This window comes from Melopsittacus undulatus, chromosome 2, assembly GCF_012275295.1.
Source record: "Melopsittacus undulatus isolate bMelUnd1 chromosome 2, bMelUnd1.mat.Z, whole genome shotgun sequence".
Taxonomy (NCBI): domain Eukaryota; kingdom Metazoa; phylum Chordata; class Aves; order Psittaciformes; family Psittaculidae; genus Melopsittacus; species Melopsittacus undulatus.
Window position 1 is genome coordinate 52,353,698 of NC_047528.1, and position 18,936 is coordinate 52,372,633.

Consider the following 18,936-nt stretch of genomic DNA (forward strand, 5'->3'; position numbering starts at 1 on the left):
TTGCTGAGAATGAGCATGTGGGATGGAGAGGAGGAGATATAGGGATGACTTGCAGGGACAGAGATGGACTGGAATATTAGAGGGCTGCAAGAGCACGGTAGAGCAGAAGCAGCAAATGATTCAACTCCCAGTCATTCAGGAGTGGACACACTGTCTGTTCACACTTTTTGTGTTAAACCCCACCCTGGACAGTTGTCAGCTGCCAAGAAGACTCAGGACATGTTAGTTTTCTTGCGTTTAAGCTTCTTTGTTTCTTGTCAACTTTGCCACTTCTTTGGCAGTGGAGAAGTGCTTGTGGGAGCTGTGAACTTTTAGGAGCTGTGTCAAACTGGAGATCTCTGTACACACCTGTGTGTGGAGTGTACCCCCTCCAGATCATGTCAGTGTTTCCAAAATGAAGCAAGATATTTCTAGGAAAGAGGCTTTAGAAACCCTTGGTTTTCCCCTCACCAAGCACGTCCTCGTAGACAAGACAGTGGCCATAGCTTCGGTGCCAAAGTCCTTCTCCCCAGGCCAAATGCTGCGGCAGCATCACCTTGCGCAATATCAGCCTTCTCTAGAGCAGACCTTCCAGGTCCACATTCACAGTGTTTCTCCTGAGCATCATCACTGGCCTCACATGGTGTAGCCATGACCATAAGGCATAATTATTATTTTCAGTATGTTTTGCTTGGTTTTAGTTCAAAAGTCTGAAGTAATCTGAGGGCTGGGTTGTTTTTCTTCTTGCAGCCCACTGGAGTTAATAGCATGAAACAAAAGGGGATGTGACATTTGAGGCATCAGAGCCTGCTGGGATAGCACTGCATGTCTGCACACAGCAAAGGAAACCAAAACTGGTTCAGCCTTGTCTATGCTGCATTTTGGGAGTATCTGTTGAGCAAGTGGCCGAAACAGCAGCTGGGTTTTCAGGAAGAGTTATTTCACTCCAGGAGAGAGCCTGGAACACCTCAACACCTCTGTACTGGGGGTGATGCAGGAAAAAGGACCTTAGGGCATAGCTCCCTGATAGTGTGAGCAGGCAGTCTGCCCACACTGACCAGTCTTCTGCTGGTGACACTTACTGCATGAATTCAAGGGACCTGAAAAATACCTTGCCTGGAATTGCTGAAAACCTTCCTTGGCATCCTATCATATGCATACCGTGCTCTTTATCCCTGCAGTCATTTCTCTAGCCAAGCCTTTTGTCGAGTAACCTGCCTTTTAAATGTCACATAATGGACAGTTCTGGAGGCTTTTTGCATGGTCAAGATGATTTTTAATGCTGAACTGGATGTGTGTATGAGGGCAATACCATCTTAGCTGTTGCTTTAAAGCAGTTACTATTGCTGGTGTGTAATTTATTGGAGCAAATAGTGGTAAGTGTAGGATGTATAGATTATCTGTGAGTAAATAAATTAGAGAAACATCTAAATTTTTACTGTTTTAATTTTGTAATTATAGAAACTATAGAAATTGTAAAGAGTACATTTTATTACATGAAAATACCTTCTGTTGTAGCAGGGGAGGAAACCACTAAGAAATGTGAGAGGAATATATTGGTATGATCTGCTTATGCAATGTTGTGTTGCAGTTGCATTATTTCCTCCAAAGCTTCTTACAGAGTGAGGAATATACACTTGGCTTTATGATTTAGGAAAATCACTACAGGAAAGACGCCCTGTTCCTCTCATCTTCAAAGAGCTGGATTTGGATACTACTTTGTAAGGGAAACATATTCAGGTGAGTGTCCTCCTCAGTCTAACTGCCACAAACCAGTCAGGGTGTGTAACCTGCATGGTGGGTGGTTCCTCAGAGGATGTGGTGATGACAAAGGTGACCACAATGGCGAGGTTCCCCTTGTAGGAGCAGCCCCCAGGACTGCTCACGCAGGGGAGTTCCTACATTAAACCTGAGCTGTGTTTACATTTGCCATGAATGCCTCTCCTTTTCACAGAGGGCTACAGGGAGAACATGCTTTTATTTATTTGTTTTATGGTTGTAGTCACCACACCACACTGAATGCCAGCAGAGCACACTGAGGGGTGCTGAAGTTGGTAGCTGACAGCACAGCTCGGGACTGTGAGCAAGCATTTCACACTTGGAAATGTGTTAGGGTGGGATCCAGCTTTCTCTCCAGGGATGTCAGGTACCATTTCAGACACTGCAGGGTGCCTGCTTGGCCTAAAGCTACTGCTATGGAGGAGCACAGGTCTGAACGTGTATCTTAAGTCTGTCAGCCTCATGCACATATCTCAGGTCAGAGAATCACAGAATGGTTTGGGTTGGAAGGGACCTTAAAGATCATCCAGTTCCACCCCCTGGCACAGGCAGCAATGCCTCACATTAGACCAGGTTGCTCAAAGCCCCATCTAACCTGGCTTTGAATGCTTCCAGGGCTGGGACAGCCACAGCTTCTTATAATGAAATTCTTCACCATGAGGCTAGTGAGGCACTGGCACAGGTTGTCCAGAGACGTGGCTACCCCACCCCTGGAAGTGTTCAAGACCAGGCTGGATGGGGCTTTGAGCAACCTGGTCTAGTGTGAGGTGTCCCTGCCCATAGCAGGGGGGATGGCACTGGATGATCTTAAGGTCCTTTCCAATCCTAACTATTCTATGATTCTATATGAAATCTTATTACAGCAGCTTGTCAGACAACTCTGCGCTTTCTCACTTGCAGCCACTCTATTTGCCAGTATTTATATGGATTGCCTAAACAGTGGCAATAGTTTTCTTCTGAGCATCCTATTCTGTCTGCAGGCAGAAGAGAAGTATGCTTTTACCACACAAAAATCAGGCCTTTTGCATCCAGCCCCAGGCTTCCTGTACAAGCAAATGGTAAGAGAGAAGGAGGCTTTGCCAGAGGGCAACAACATTCAATTTGTAGACAGGATTGCCTCTTCTGGAGCCTTTCCAGCCTGGCTGCCTATAGAGATGCCTAAGGTGACCCGCCCCATGAAGCTGGGGCACACAGCAAGGTGCTGTGCATGCCCATTCCTGCCCCCAGAACGTCAGATCCTTCTTCTGTCTTTTTACATGAGCTTCTCTTTTAAGCACATACGCACCACAGGAACCCCATGCTGCCTGTCAGCTTCTATGCCTTTATTTTTATCTGAGGGTGGTTGTTTTCTAAAATATCATGTTCCTCTTTTCTTTTATGCTAGAAATTATGTAGGTTTTTTTTACCATCATGTGGTTGAGGAGCACATCTCAGTCTTTGCACCACTGCAGTGCTTTAACATGTCATTTAGGCCCATGACTTGGAACGAATTGATTTCTCTTGCCAGCAGAAATGGAGCATGCTGCCTGAAATGTGAGGAGATGATTTGGAAATGACCTGTTCTGCAGTAATCAAATAACATTCTCCACTGCTACATGTGCACATTAATATGAATCCTTTACTGCTTAGAGAAACTTCAGGCGGAAAATGTCCTCTTCTGACTTACAAGAAGTATTAGCCAGTCCTGTTTTAATCTGTGCACAGAGGCTTTTAGAATCATAGAATAGGTTGGAAAGGACCTGAGAATGATGTCATTCCAACCCCTCTGCCATGGGCAGTGACACCTCACACTAAACCATATCACCCAAGGCTTTGTCCAACCTGGCCTTGAACACTCCCAGTGATGGAGCATTCACAACTTCCTTGGGCAACCCACTCCAGTGCCTCACCATCCTCACTGCTTCTTCCTTATATCTAACCTGACTTTCCCCTGTTTAAGTTTGAACCTGTTACCCCTTGTCCTATCACTACAGTCCCTAATGAAGAGTCCATCCCCAGCATCGTTATAGCCTCCTTCAGATACTGGAAGGCTGCTATGAGGTCTCCATGCAGCCTTCTCTTATCCAGGCTGAACAGCCCCAACTTTCTCAGCCTGTCTTCATATGGGAGGTGCTCCAGTCCCCTGATCATCCTCGTGGCCCTCCTCTGGACTTGTTCCAACAGTTCCATGTCCTTTTTATGTTAAGGACACCAGAACTGCACACAATACTCCAGGTGAGGTCTCACAGGAGCAGAGTAGAGGGGCAGGATCACCTCCTTCGACCTGCTGGTCACACTCCTTTTGATGCAGCCCAGGATACAGTTGGCTTTCTGGGCTGTAAGCACACACTGAAGCTGGCTCATGTTCATTTTCTCATTGACCAACACCCCCAAGTCCTTCTCCTCAGGGATGCTCTTAATCTCTTCTCTGCCCAACCTGTAGCTGTGCCTGGGATTGCTGCAACCCAGATGTAGGACCTTGCACTTGTCATGGTTAAACTTCATGAGGTTGGCATCAGCTCACCTCACAAGCATGTCAAGGTCCCTCTGGATGGCATTCCTTCCCTCCAGCGTATCACCTGAAGCGCACAGCTTGGTGTCATTGGCAAACTTGCTGAGGGCACACTCAATTCCATTGTCCACGTCAGTGACAAAGATGTTGAACAAGACCGGTCCCAACACCGATGCCTGAGGGACCCCAATTGTTACTGGTTACTGGACATTGAGCCACTGACCACAACTCTTTGCATGTGCCCATCCAGCCAGTTCTTTATCCACTGAGTGGTCCACCTATCAAATTGATGTCTCTCTAATTTACAGATAAGGATGTCGTGTGAGACAGTGTTGAATGCTTTGCACAAGTCCAGGTAGATGACATCAACTGCTCCACCCCTGTCCATCAGTTCCATAGCCCCATCATAGAAGGCCACCAAATTGGTCAGGCAGGATTTCCCCTTAGTGAAGCCATGCTGGCTGTCACCAAGCACCTTGTTGTTTTTCATGTGCCCTAGCATGCCTTCCAGGAGAATCTGCTCCAAGATTTTGCCAGGCACAGAGGTGAGACTGACTGGTCTGTAGTTCCCCAGATCATCCATTTTCCCCTTCTTGAAAATGGAGGTTATATTTCCCTTTTTCCAGTCATCAGGAACTTCACCTGACTGCCATGATTTTTCAAATATGATGGCCAGTGGCTTAGCAACTTCATTCCCCAGCTCCTTCAGAACCCACAGATGGATTTCATCAGGTCCCATGGACTTGTGCATGTTCAGGTTCTTGAAATGGTCTTTAACCAGATCCTCTCCTACAGTGGGCCCAAGGTCTTCATTCTCACAGTCCCTGCATCTGCCTTCCATGACTTGGGGGGTGTGGTCAGAGCATTTGCAGTGAAGTCTGAGGCCAAGAAGTCATTCAGAACCTCAGCCTTCTCCAAATCCAGGGCAGCCAGTTCTCCTGACAGCTTCTGGAGAGGGCCCACCTTTTCCCTATCTGTCTTTTATTCACAACATACCTATAGAATCCTTTCCTGTTACCCTTCACATCCCTAGCCAAGTTGAATTCTAACTGGGCCTTAGCTTCCCTAACCTGGTCCCTAATTTCCCGGACAACATCCCTGTATTCTTCCCAGGCCGCCTGTTCTTGCTTCCCCCTTTTATAAGCCTCTCTTTTCCCTCTACGTTTCCTCAGCAGCTCCTTATCCATCCAAGGAGGTCTCCTGGCCTTCCTGCTCCACATCCTTCTAGTCAGGATGCAACACTCCTGAGCTTGTATTTTATCTTTTCCTATTGATTCTGCTGGCCTTTCTTAAGAAACCCTTGGATCCAAATTAAAAGCCAGGCAGAGAAGTTCCTTGTAAGCTCACAAAAGCTTGTGTGAGAATCAGTTCCAGTGGGACTGACCAGATGGCCTTAATTTTCATAACTAAAGCAGGAAACCACAAGTATTTAAAGTGTCATTTAATTATGGATTTGCTCTGGGTGGAAGGTAGAGTGGTCTAAACCTTCCTAGAAAGGATCCGACTTCCATGCAGGCAGTGCCTCGTCTGCTCCGTCCAGCTTTTTAAGGTCAGGGAGAAGACAGAGAGGACAGACTGAAATCCAGGCTGACTGCAAACAAACCCTGCTTCAGCAGCAGAAATGTCTCTCTGCTTACAATTATTCAGCCAGAAACATTTTCCAGTCTTTCACAGTGAATGCTGTTCACATGAAAGGTTTGGATGAGAGCTCGTCGGTATGGTGAAAACCCAGTGGAAAACACAAGGTGTAGATCTGTGAGGGGACATCATACTGCGAGGAGCTAGGGATTCCTTTTCAAGTGGAAACCAAGTGAGTATAATTATTCTCTTATTGCCTCTCATCCCCATCTACATCAGATGTTCACTCTAAAAGATGTTTCACTGCTCCTTGGTGGACTTTTCTTTTTTTAACCTGGCATTTGGGAGTTTTATGTCCTTTCTTGTTTGTTTCCTCTCCCTTTGCTTTAATTTTAGCCATAATGCAGATGATCCTCTCTGATACAAGGCGAGCCTTCAGCCTTCGGTGAATGCAGCAGATACATTCTTCTTCAGGAGTAATTATCAGAGGAACTGCTTTCAAATCCAAGTTTTCTGTGCAATATAATTATTCCTACTTATATAAAGGACTCTGCAGCACTCCTCAGCAGCCTCTCTCTATACAAAGTGAGGGTTGTTTCTTCTTGACACAGCTCTCTTTGTGCTTTTCTCAGAAAATATTTCCCTTAGAATCAAACATTAGTCCATCAAGTGCCTAAAATCAATGATCATTTTATATTCAACTAAATCCTTACTTAAAAAAAATCACAATGAAATGTAACTGCCCTATTTTACTTCCCCTTATTGTTACTATTATTACCTCAGGAATACTGCAGAGATACAGCTGCCTTTCCTTTAATTTTCAGCTGCTTTCTAAAACATAGCTGGAGGTGGCTTCATGCTCCAGGAGTTCATACACTTGAGCCAATTTGCAACAAAACTGATCAAGAAAATGGCCCTGATAAGATGTGGTATTTGTAGAGCCTGGATTTACTTCACTCAGTGATGGAAACATACAGAAATGTGTGGTATAGCATCATGGTGTCAAAAGGTTAACAGGGCTAATGCCCATTGAACCAGCTGGAGTTTGTGATGGGGCTCCTCAGCAGCAAGATCTGCAGCAGCTGGGCTTTGCTGGGGTTAGAAACTTATTACTAGAGCTAAAAGGAGTAAACTTGGGCTGGGTTACTTGGAGCAAGGTATTAGGATAAGCTAGTGTGTGGACTTATGGAGACTGCCATGTGCTAGTGCTCTGCAGGAGCTGTAGCCAGCTGCTTTGCAGTGAAACATGCCCTGGCTGTTGGAAATGGAAGCAAGCATCTCACATCTTTTTAAAGTGATGATTTTTTTCAGGATCCCATGGTGTCTGTCTGTGGCAATCAGCACATGCATAACCAGATCGGCTGTGAACGAACGATAGAAGGTCTCCTCAGGTGCATGACTGAACAACAGCAGCTCTGTCCACCAGCCACATGTATAGATTTACTAGAGGAACAAACATCCTGCAGCCTCCTAGCAGAGCTGGAGGCAAAGGGAAGGCCCAAAGGAGAGGACATGGGTACAAACCAGGGGTATGTGTCTTCATCCTGAACAGTCCAGCACATCCCTGTGGGCAGAATCCTAACAACCGCACCAGCTGTCCCGTTCCTGCACATGCAAAATAGTATCACTGTTCAAAATAAAACCCAAAGTCCCCTAACCTTGGTGTCAGCAGTAGCAAGACCTGTCTGTGAAGCTAGTTAAGTATGAAGAAGAAAAGTCTGTGGCCTCTACAGTAAGTCCTGTTGGCTTCTCCTAGTTGGGATTTCTTCTGCCAAATCTCTGGTGGATTCCAGCCCTGGCTGCCCTGGAGCCATCCCCTTCTGCCATGTTTCCTTCTTGCAGAACATGGCAGAATTGGATGGAGCACATGCAAAGACAAACGCAGAAATGCCTGTATCTGTCACACTTGGAAAACACACTTGTGGGGGACCCAGGGGGACAGGTGAGTTTTACAGCTCCAGCCGGATCATGAGGGAGTCTCCTCAACTTCAGCCTCATGAGGAACCTGAGGCTATTTCTAAATCACCTGGAAGTTGATTACCTGCCATGGGGCACCTGCACACCTTGGAGGTGGCTGAGGCAAGATGTAGCTTGCCTGCAACATGCCTGCCTGTTTCTGCCCTGAGCTTCCCTTTGCTATTGATGGCACCTGCTCACGTCTTCAGCTGTTCACCCAGCTCCAACCAAGCCCTTCAGCAAAAGCTCCTCAGTCCTTCCTGGCATCCCTCCACATGCCTTCTCCACACAGCATAAGACACAGGGCTTGGATTGATGCATCTTTTCCGTGTTAGGAAAAGCTCTATATCCTTTTAGAGCATTTTGCACCCGTTTAGGGGTTAACTTTGCGTTTGTTTTGATGAAATGAAAATAGCTGGAGGTTTATGATGACAGCAGCCTGCAGCTATGTCTGCTGGTACAGCAAACCTGCTGCAAGGAGGAACTGCTCTGTGCTGCGCTGCTGGGGGCATCCCTGGCACCTCACACACCACTGCCTTTGTCTTCTGGATAAGGCTCAGATTGGCACCTTTTCCTAGTGCTCAGGTCCCCAGGGTTGGGTTCGTTACTGCCTCCTTTATGTCAGGGTAAAAAGAAAACTATTTAAAAATCCCATTCTTCAGGCATTTAGATTCTGAACAATTTAGCTTCCCACTTTTGTCCCTGTGTGTCCATCTACCCACACACTGCAGATGGGCACAACTGCACAGGTAGAGCCTGTGGGGGCCTACCATTTAATTTGTTTTGCCCTCACATGGATGAAGCACCTGTGTGAGCACAAAGGGAGTGCTGCAGCACTGCAAGAGCAGCACCTCGTCCCTTTAGTTTTAGCCTCTGGAAGACATGAATGTTGTTCCTGTCCTTTTCTCCACCTGCCTCTACATCACTCATGTGACAAGTGAGGGGCTTGGAGAAACAAAGTGTTCTTGCCCTGCCAAGGCTTCCCCAGGAGGAGGGTTTGCCCCTCACTTAGTACTGGAAAGCTCTGCCACTGCCTCTTTTGACTAGAAGTGCATTTTCAGCATGGCAGTGAGGAGACAGCTTCCCACTTCATGAGTTCCCCCATCTGCAAGATGAGAATGGCAGCACCTGGGGCTTAGGGAGGTTGTGGTAGGGAGAAGTGCAGAGCTGCTGAAGGCTCCCTTCTCCGCTCTGCTGCTTCACAGGATGCTGTTTAAATCAGGGAGCGACATGTGAGCATGGAGCCAAGAGTGGACCAAACGCATTATTTACTTTATCCCTGGCAGGTTGAAAGCTATGGTGTTTACACAGTGGTCCACAAATCCCAGGGAGGTCATCTCCTCTGGTCACATAAACCAATACAGCTTTAAGGTATTAGAGTTTATGCCATCTTACAGCAGCTGACTCTGGCTGAAGGGTTTCAAGGCCATAGAAAATACTGCAACTATGACTGTTCTTGCTCTTTAATTTCCTTTACATGTTGTTAAATAGATGTTTCTTTCTCTAGTCAAATGGATTTGTGTGACAGTATATCAGCATCAGAGACAATCCATTTCTTAGGCACTAGCTAAAATAACAAAATAAATGAAATTAAAAAGTGCAAAGAGAGTTTAAAATAGCCTGTTTAACCAAAATATGCTGCTTTGTTTTTTTTCTTTGTAAATAGGGTTTTTGTGTGTGTGTGTGTTAACTATATTACCATCCTTTTTTTCTGGACTTGACTTAGGATATGAAAAAATAGTATTTCCTCTTCAAACAGGCAAGAATTAACCACTCTCTAAAAAGTTCTTGATCACGTCTGCATTTAAATAAAAGTCAGTGGGGTTGGAGGCTATTTACATACACAGACACTTAGACAATATATGCAAATTGAATTACCACTTTTTAAAATACAACACCTTTTTTATTTTTTCTAGCACACTTTTAATAATTTCAACAATTCAATAATTATTTGCTTGTAAGAGTATTTTATGAAAAGCTAGTCCTTAACTAGACAGGTGGTGGCTGATTTGTATGGTTAACAGCCCACTTTAGGACCACAGTGACCAGCAACTTTTGTTGCTTTTGTATTCCTCTGTGTAAAGAAAGATACAATGTTATCTGACAGAAACATATTTTCTCCATGTATTTCCTCTATGTGGTTACACATATAACCACAGCTAATGTACACACACACCTCCAAAAGAAGTGGGGATCAGGCCTGTGGGGAGCAGGGACACACGTGTGTTCCCTCCCTTCCCAGACATACACCACAACAGGCTGCATTGCCATGGTCCAGAAAACATGCAGTTAGCCCAATACAAACTGCCATTCTGTGCAGTGGGATCAGGTCTATACGAAAGTGCTTGAATCATTCTGGAAAATCTAACAGTATAGATTTGGTGTGATCTGAATTGCTCCCCAACTATTTCGCAACAATCTACCTACAATTGTATCAGCCCCCACTGATAGTCCCAAGAGGGTATGCAAAGAGAGGCTGGAGCTAACTCTTTGTATTATTTTCCTCAAGCAAATGAGCTATGGTTCTTCTTTAAGGTAGGATATACATGTCTTGCGCTTGTTGGATAAGCCTCCCACGTAACACAGCTCTGAAAGTTTACACAAAAGCAGCAGTCACAGGTTGCATTCATGTACAGCCCTGAAGACCTAAATAAAAAGTATGAGTGCCATACACCTCACTAACTCAGTTTCTTTTTGAGATTCCCTTGCATGAATCTTTTCTTCAGGCTCTGAATGATTACTGAGCTATTTTTTTCTTTATCCATAGTCATTGTTGCCTAAACTTCTGATTTCATCTCAAATTTATGATATTGGGTCTTTTCAAAGCACCAGCTACTGGGATCAAGAACATGAGACTTTTGGCCTCTGTTAAAAAAAAAAAAAAAAAACTAAACTGAACAAAACACATGTTTAATGTATGAAGAAGCAGTGAAATGAAGCCGTAATATCCAAAGACTAAAAGGCAAATCCAATGATCAGTGTGGGGATGCAAACCCTCTTGATTTTCAAGTCTTTAAGGTTTACCTTTGAAGGCCAGTGGTTAACAACTCCTATGTTGATAAAGATCATACATAAAACTCGTGATTCTGAAGCTTTTAGTTAAAACTTCCTGTTCCACTAATTAGAGGTTGGGCTCAACAAGCTCCCAGAAGTGGCAACTCCAGAAGAAGACCTTCAGGTAGAAACAAAGAAGTGACTCTACAGGTGAGACCTGCCTCCCCACGCTCATATTCCCAGATTACCTCCTATCTAAATCTCTGTTCACTGAGGGAGGGAGCATGGGCCCATGCTTGAACTGGGCACACTTGTCCAGCTATTTGTGTATGGAGATGGGGCAACACTGGCTGACAAATTGGCTGCTGAGATTTTTGGGGCATCTCACATCCCTCAAGTAATGGCCAGCCCCACTGAACTCTCTCTGTAGTCTGCCCTTAAAACCTGCCTCTTCAGGGATTTCTCAGGGGTCTTTCCCTGTTTGATCTGGATACTCTGCAGAGCAACCAGCTACACAGACAGAACAGATGATCAAAACCCAAACACCCAGAGCAGATGTATCCATTTGGACACACATCAAAAAGATGTGTCCTCAGTTTTAGGACATGTACTGAACTGAACTGATCTAAGTTATGATTTGATTACATGAGGTGAAGATTAAATGCTGCCATTTTCAATAAAATGCATATAGAAGAAATGTGAAAACTGTATTAGAAATCTTATTTTAATTTACAGTGTAACTCACAGCAATTAAGGCATCTTACAATTTAATTGTTCTGAATATTTTGTTCAAAATAACCATGTAAAAAGAAAATATTATTGTAACTGTAATATTAAATTTTTATTGACACCTACAAAATATAAGTCCCTGATGCTTATACTCTGGTTATTAAAAAGAAGGAGTTAAACTTGTTTCAAGTCTGACTCAGGGACAAAAAAAAGTGGTTATGTGACTTGTGACAGATATTGCAAGACTTTTGTACCTTAATAAAAACAGACTACCATTATCTTCACTTTCTACTAAATCTTGCAACTGAATTGATTTTTTTTCTTGCACATCATGAGGAGAAAGAAACAGTCAAATGGAATAATAAATTAGCTGGGTTTAGTTTATTTTGCTATGTTTCTTTTTATCATGAAACTAACTTTCCCTCTTTCGAACCTACATCTGAATGACAGCTATTTAGCTTTATTGGCATATGAGTATTTCTTACAAAATCTAGATATGCAATGGAAGCTTTGCATGAAAATTAGTAACACCAAGGTTTCCTCTTCGCTTTTATGGGAAGCAAAAAAATCATTTCTTGTGAAGTGCCATAACCCATCAGCAGAAATCCACCAAAACTACTCTAAAATCTATAAAAAAATCAGGTCACAAAATAGACAATAATATTTTCACTCAGATTTCTTGGTGCTTTGGGGAATGGTTTGATCAAATTTTCACTTATAATAAAAAGAGAGGCCAGGAACAATTACTCTTTTTAAATTTAACCACCATCTTCAATTAAACACGATGACCTTATTATGTGACAGGGATGGCTATCTGACTGCATAAAGTAGTTAGAAAACATCAGCCCTAACCCTCAACAAGTGATCCCCTTCCTTTGAATGGTTAATTCACAATGTCTGGAAAGAACATTCATGAGACGATAACAGCAGAAAGCTGTCCTGATTTGTAGAGCTATCAAACTGGCCATGCTCTGAAATAAACCCATGAGACTGAAGCCTTAATGTTCCTTTCTGGTTAGAAAATTAAATTATGACTGAGAGAGAAGACTGCAGCATGCCTTGTCCTCCTGCCTCCATCTCTTTCAAACTGTAAAAACCAAAAAAAGGCAGACCCTGGAGACTGGAGTACACAATTGAAAGTGGCAGGTATGGCAATTTAATGAGTATCTATTGGTGGAGCCACAGTAATTGTGTTCACACTTGTTGCCCTCTCTAGTTATAAGGTAAAACACATTAATTGAATTTAGTTCTGCTGGAATTTAATCTAGTTTGTTTTCCTTCACAACACAAAACAGTCTCTTGGGAAGAAACAGGTGGGGGTTTAAACTGTTTTAAGCTGAGGATAGCGTTAACTCTGTTCCTCTTCCATGGCTGAGTCCCTGGCAGGTAGCAATTATAAAACAATTTGCATTTCTAGTCTGGATTTGCTTTCTACAAATTCAGGGAGCTGAAATGGCCCAGCACAGGTGTCATGGGGAGAAAGGTGGTGTAGCTTTGGGCAGAGCAGGGAAGCTAACACAGCAAGCAGGGTCTGCTTACACCCTCATGGAGTCACAGGAAGTGCAAGAGACCATTTTGGATTTTGGCTGTCTGACTCTAAACATGCTTAAATGAATGCTACAAGCAATTTAACCTGAGGAGAAAAAATCTGCCCACACATTTCTGATCAGCTGGTTTAAGATCTCTCAGCTCAGCATGCCTGACTGCTGGAAATCCAAGGGCTAAAGTCTCAATTTTGCCAAGAATTTCCTACCACTTACCACACCTTTGTGAATTTCTTCCCAAAACCAGGTACCAGAACTAAAGCATGGCAATGCTGATCACTGGCTCACTTGCTACACTCAGTGGATCAGCTGAGATCCAGCCTCATGCACTCAACTGTGCTAAGCATACTTCCTATACCTTGCTGCCACTGGTCGGGCTCTTGGGCTACCAAAGCTGCTACCTAATCACTACCAAACAGAATAGAGAAGGTTCACCCTCCTTTCCCTTTGCAAGTGCACTCAGGTGGTTCTTGCTCTCCTCTAGAAAGCCACTGTCTTAATGAACAAAGATGTCGAACCCCTACAAATTCGCAGTCAGTAAAATAAAAAAGGACAATATTTCCAATGGGACGAAAGAGAAATTAACAGTGTAATCATCTGAAAATGCAAAGGATAGCGTAAGAAAAGTCAGCCAACTTTCACTCCAGTTAGTTGTATCCTGAATTTGATAACACCTTTACGGACAGTTCTAATAAGATAATTAATATAGCAAGTAATATTTAAGACTAAACATAATCTCAATCCTTAACGCTTCTTACACTTCCTAAAATACTTTAATGACACATGCTTAGGAGCAATCCATGTGCTGATAGAATGGCACTAAAAGCCCAGATGTAAAAATATGACAGTAAGCAAGGATAGGAAATCACTGATGTTCTACTAACATGCACTTAAAAAATCTCTTGACCAGGGAAATCAAATACACACTAGAACAGTTTGCAGAGTAGACAGACCCTATTTCACATGTTCTTTTGTGCTTCAGCATCAGGAGACCACCTTCACCTCATGGGGGGAGGGGGCTATGGGTTTATGGATTTCCCATTTTTCACATTACTCCAGTTTACATCCTGCCACGGGTACTGTTACTACTGAAGAATTAGCAAACCCTGGCTTTGGAATTAAAACAGGTACTAGAGACCTTGTTCCTCTTTCATGCCCTAATGTGTAGTCAGAGGCAACAGTAGCTAGCAAAAAAATAATGAAAGAGTATGGTGGTTTCTGCATACGATAAAAAAAAAAATCTATATTTATTGAGAAACTTCATCATAAAAGAGTGTGGTTAGCCGCAGGCTGCTGAAATTTGAAATAGAGTAGTTTGATATAAGACATAAAAAAGACTCGAGAAGTGAGCAATTAAACTGAAGTTTTTGAATCCTAGGCTGTCGGCAAAACCCAGCTGTGCAACACTGAGTCTCCTTTCAAAAGCTGCAAAGGAAGTTGTGCTGGGAAAGCATGCTGTGGGCTGAGATACTGGCCTGGTAAGCCTCGCCCAGCTCAATCTTTTGTGGCAGGAAATTCCTCTTCCATGAAATTTACTTCTTCCTCTCTTCCCCCCTCCTCCCCTTTGGTAAAGGACAGCAAAAGTATAAGCAGCATGCATAAACGAAAGACTGGCAGCACCTAAACAGCTCCATGCTCTCCAACTCATTATAAATAACTCCACATAACTACTGATACTATATTTGATTTTAGGGTTGAGCGTCCAGCATTTATTAGCTAGTTTTTCAATGTTGCTGTTCTCCCCAGGTGAATCAAAATCAACCAAGGGTGAAGGCCAGAAAAATGGAGCAATTGGAAGGTGTTCAGCCTCACAACAAAGTATCTGAGAACCTTGGGAATAGTCATCCATTCAAGGCATCCATTACTTCCCCCCATTGCCCATTCTGCCTTTTCTTTTACATCCTCCATGCTCCTTCCATACTGTCCCTCTATATTTTGGGTTTGTACATGTTTCTTTAGTCCCTGCACGCATCACTCCACTGTCTTTATTAAGAGAACAAAAACTTTGCTGCCCATCAAACTCAGTAGTCTATGAGACTGAACACCTGGTGTAAATCTTTCTAGTGTGAACACTTCTGTTATCTCTTTCTGAACTGTTGCCTTCTCTAATCATCATCCTCAACGCAAATCAGCAGTTCTCTTTCCGAGGAGTATTGAACATTAGGAGATCGTTCCAGTCTCAGAAAGAGGAGTAAGGGAGGCCCAAATATCCTCACTTCAACACAGATCACAAATCTATTTTGTATAGATCATCTTCCTGTTCTGAGCACAATACAATTTGAAGCCTGCTACACATGTTCATCTTTCACTGGTTTTAATCGAAGGCAAAGCCCTCAGCCCTCTGAGATAGCTCTTAGTTTTCTATCTAGATTATAATCAGTTTAAATCCATGCTCTTCTATCAATATTGTTCATTATCTTAAACGCTTATTCACTTAAGCTTAACTCTACCCTGCCTTACTGGTTACTCCCAACCCTCCTCTGCATTTGCTTTTTCTAGGTTAATCAGACAAATACTCCTAGTGTACTCTTGTAGATAAGCTTTGTTCTTTCCAGTAACCATCGTGGGTGTATTTCTGTACAAGTTCCTCTTTCCTGAACATGGTTTATCAGAACTGGACACGGTGTTGTCTCACTAGTCACCCAGAAGCTTGACTGCATGCACACCACAGTCAAATCTGTTTTTTCCCCAACTGCATTGAACTAGCAGCTTCCTTTCAGCATTGATTAATCAAGCTAAGTATTTTTCCATTACTCTGCTGGAGGGTTCCTGGATTTATGCTACAAATACTTATTAATCCACACATGCAGTATCTTGTATTTTGTGCTATTACATGTTGTAGGCTCATTTCTATTATTTGAAGGTGTCAAGTCACCTACAGATATGAGATTATTCATTGAAATCATTGCTCACTTCTGACTAGATTGACCAGGCCCTGCAACATTTACAAATGGATTCTCACAGTCCTGTTAAAAAAAAAATCCGTATTTGCCTTTAGTATTCAATATATTTACAGATATGTGTCGCATTCTCATTTTGCTTCGGTGGTTTTGGACTACATGGGCACTGCAAGAGGCCAGTGTATAATATTCTTTCTTGTAGACAGACCCGTGCTGTGGGCACTAAAAACACACAGAGAGAAAACCAAACAGAATGCCCAAGCAAAACACTAGAAAGCTTAAAACACTGCACACGGCAAGCATTTCACCAAAGACTCAGAGAGAGAACAAATGTGCTCCAAAAAGCCAGAAATACATTTGCCACCCAAAAGCTCCCAGTGAGCTCTGGAAACATGAAAACAAGTCAACAAGGAAGCAGACCAGAACTGAGCTTGCTGGAAAGCATGCTGACACCTTAGTCCTTACTTAAAATGAAGACACAACAATGCAAAGGGAAGAACAGCAGAATAAAAATAATAAGCAGCCCCAGGAGTGATCTCCTTTCCTGACAGCTTTTGGAGAGTAACTGGTCAGCAAACAAATGGCTCTGACTGAAACTTAAGCCTCTAATAGAAAGAAAATCTTTTCTCAGTACATCAGCTCATTCTAGCTAGTGATGTTTGAAAAATTTCAAAAATGAAAAACCAAAAAAGGATTATGGAGTCTTATAGGAAACAGAGGAGCATACAAACGTGCATCTTTCCAGAGCACTACTGGTTCCCATGAGAAACTATTACTATCATCTCATCAATCATCTTCATTACTGTTACTGTTTAAATGGGAGTACTTTTCCCAGACTGTACCATCTTTCCTGGCCCTTTATCAGAGGGGGATGAGGGGGTAGCACTCATTAGTAACAAGCACCTAGCTACATCCCAAGCAAGCCCGGACCAGCATGACGATAGCAGTGCACTCAAAGGACACACTCACAGGATCGGTGCGTTGGATTTTATGAATCCCTGTTACTTTTGTACAAGAGAGTGGGATTAACGGGGTGTTGGCCTCGGGCCCTCCGGAGACACCTCCAGCCGCCGCAGAAATGCCAGGTTTAAACCAGCAAACACCACGAGAAAGCACCCTCCCCCAGCGCAAAGGGAAGCGGAACCGGGGAGCCTGCACGGGGTTTCAACTCTGGCGGCTGGTAAAGGCCTCTCCCCGCCAACCCGTCCCGGACTCCTGCCACCTACCGGGACAGGGGCAGCGCCGCCGCATCACCCTACCGCCCTGCAACCCCCCTTCGCCTGTGCGACACCAGCTTCCATTCGGGACACATGACGCTCCCGAGGCCCAGCACCGAGCCCGCCGCAGCTGCCTCTGCACCGAGTCCCGGCACCACGGGCCCATGACAGGCACTTCCGGCCTCGGGGCCGCTGAATGCCCGCCCAGACCCGCTCTTCCGCAGCCCGCGCTCCCATTGGCTCATCCCTCCAACCGCGTGACCGCTGCGCGGCCGCTGGTTGGTCCTGCGGGAAGCGCGTGTCGCGCAACTGGCCAGAGGAGCAGGCTGAGGGGCGGGGGCGGGCCGTTGTCTCCACGGCGACAGTGCCGGGCGAGAGGCGGGGCTGCTGCTGCCTGACCAGTCAGCTGCTGCCGTCGTGGTCACGTGAGAAGGCTTGCGCCCGCCGGTTGGTCGGCCCCGTCCATCCTCCCCCCTCCCAGCGGGGGAGGTGCCACGTGACGAGACACCGCCCGCCCGCCTCCCTGCTCTTTCTTCCTCCCCGGGGCCCCTCCGCGCGCCGGCTGGTTGGTTGTTGCCGTGGCGACAGGGGCAGGAGGGGGCGTGGCCCGCGCCCCACCTCAGCCGCGCCGCAGCCCGTGAGCGCGGCCCCGCCGCCGGCAGCACCGCCCAGCAGCCGCCGCGGCCGGCAGCATCCGCCGGGCGGGCGCGGAGCGGAGCGGGGGTGGCGGCGGCGGGCAGGGTGGGGCGGCCCATGGCGGGGGGGTGAGGAGGGGCCGTCGGCAGGTGCGGGTCGGACGGACGGGGACTCCGTCCGCGCTGGCGGCGGTGGCGGCGGGAGGATGCGCGAGTACAAGGTGGTGGTGCTGGGCTCGGGCGGGGTGGGGAAGTCGGCGCTCACGGTGCAGTTTGTGACCGGCACCTTCATCGAGAAGTACGACCCCACCATCGAGGACTTCTACCGCAAGGAGATCGAGGTGGACGCCTCCCCCTCCGTCCTGGAGATCCTGGACACAGCCGGCACCGAGCAGTTCGCCTCCATGCGGGACCTCTACATTAAGAACGGGCAGGGCTTCATTCTCGTCTACAGCCTGGTTAACCAGCAGAGCTTCCAGGATATCCGACCCATGCGCGACCAGATCATCCGCGTCAAGAGGTGACTTGCCTGCTGCCGGCCTCTCGCTCCTCCGCCGGCCGCGCCCGACGCCCACCTGCGGCCCAGCCCGGCCCAGTGGGGCCTGCGGGCCGCCTGTCCCCCTCTCCGTTCCCTTCTCTCCCGCGGCTGGCAGCCCCGCAGGGCCCGGATCTCCGGCCCGGGGGCTGCCCACGCCCTGCCCGCAGCCCGCTCAGGTGCCTGCCCCGCGGTTTCCTTCCCTCGCCTCCGTCCTTCCCTGGAGGCGCCCCTGGGTGGCGGGACCCCCTCCGGTGCTTCTCTCGCTGCGCCGGGCTCCCCCGGGCTGCGTTCGGCAGGGGTAGCGGAACGGGGGCAGGGGGCTCTGGTGGTTTCCGCTGCTCACCCTCCTTCCAGCAGTTCTCCCATCCCCCGTTCGCGTTTACGACGCGGTAAGTTTGGGGTGCTCCTGCGAGAAATAATGGCAGACAGGCTGAGCACAGGCGGGCAGGCGGCAGTCTGTGCCGTGGCTGTAACCCGCGGCGGAAAAGCAGTTCCCCCAGTATTGCATCGGGTCTGTCCTCGACTGTACTTTCTTAGTGGATGTGCCGAAGCTGATTTGCAAGGGAAGCACCTGGGTGTTTTCGTGAGGCACATGT

General features: G+C 46.1%; 1 protein-coding gene across 1 annotated transcript in view; it reads left to right on the forward strand.

The window, feature by feature from the left end:
• The first annotated feature begins 17,970 nt into the window (after positions 1-17,970).
• The window catches only part of RAP2A (RAP2A, member of RAS oncogene family), a 31,336-nt gene continuing 30,370 nt past the window's right edge, over positions 17,971-18,936 (forward strand). The window contains exon 1 of the mRNA XM_034074315.1: positions 17,971-18,322. Coding sequence (XP_033930206.1) covers positions 18,009-18,322 — 314 coding nt within the window. The 5' untranslated portion in view covers positions 17,971-18,008. The remainder of the gene's footprint in view (positions 18,323-18,936) is intronic.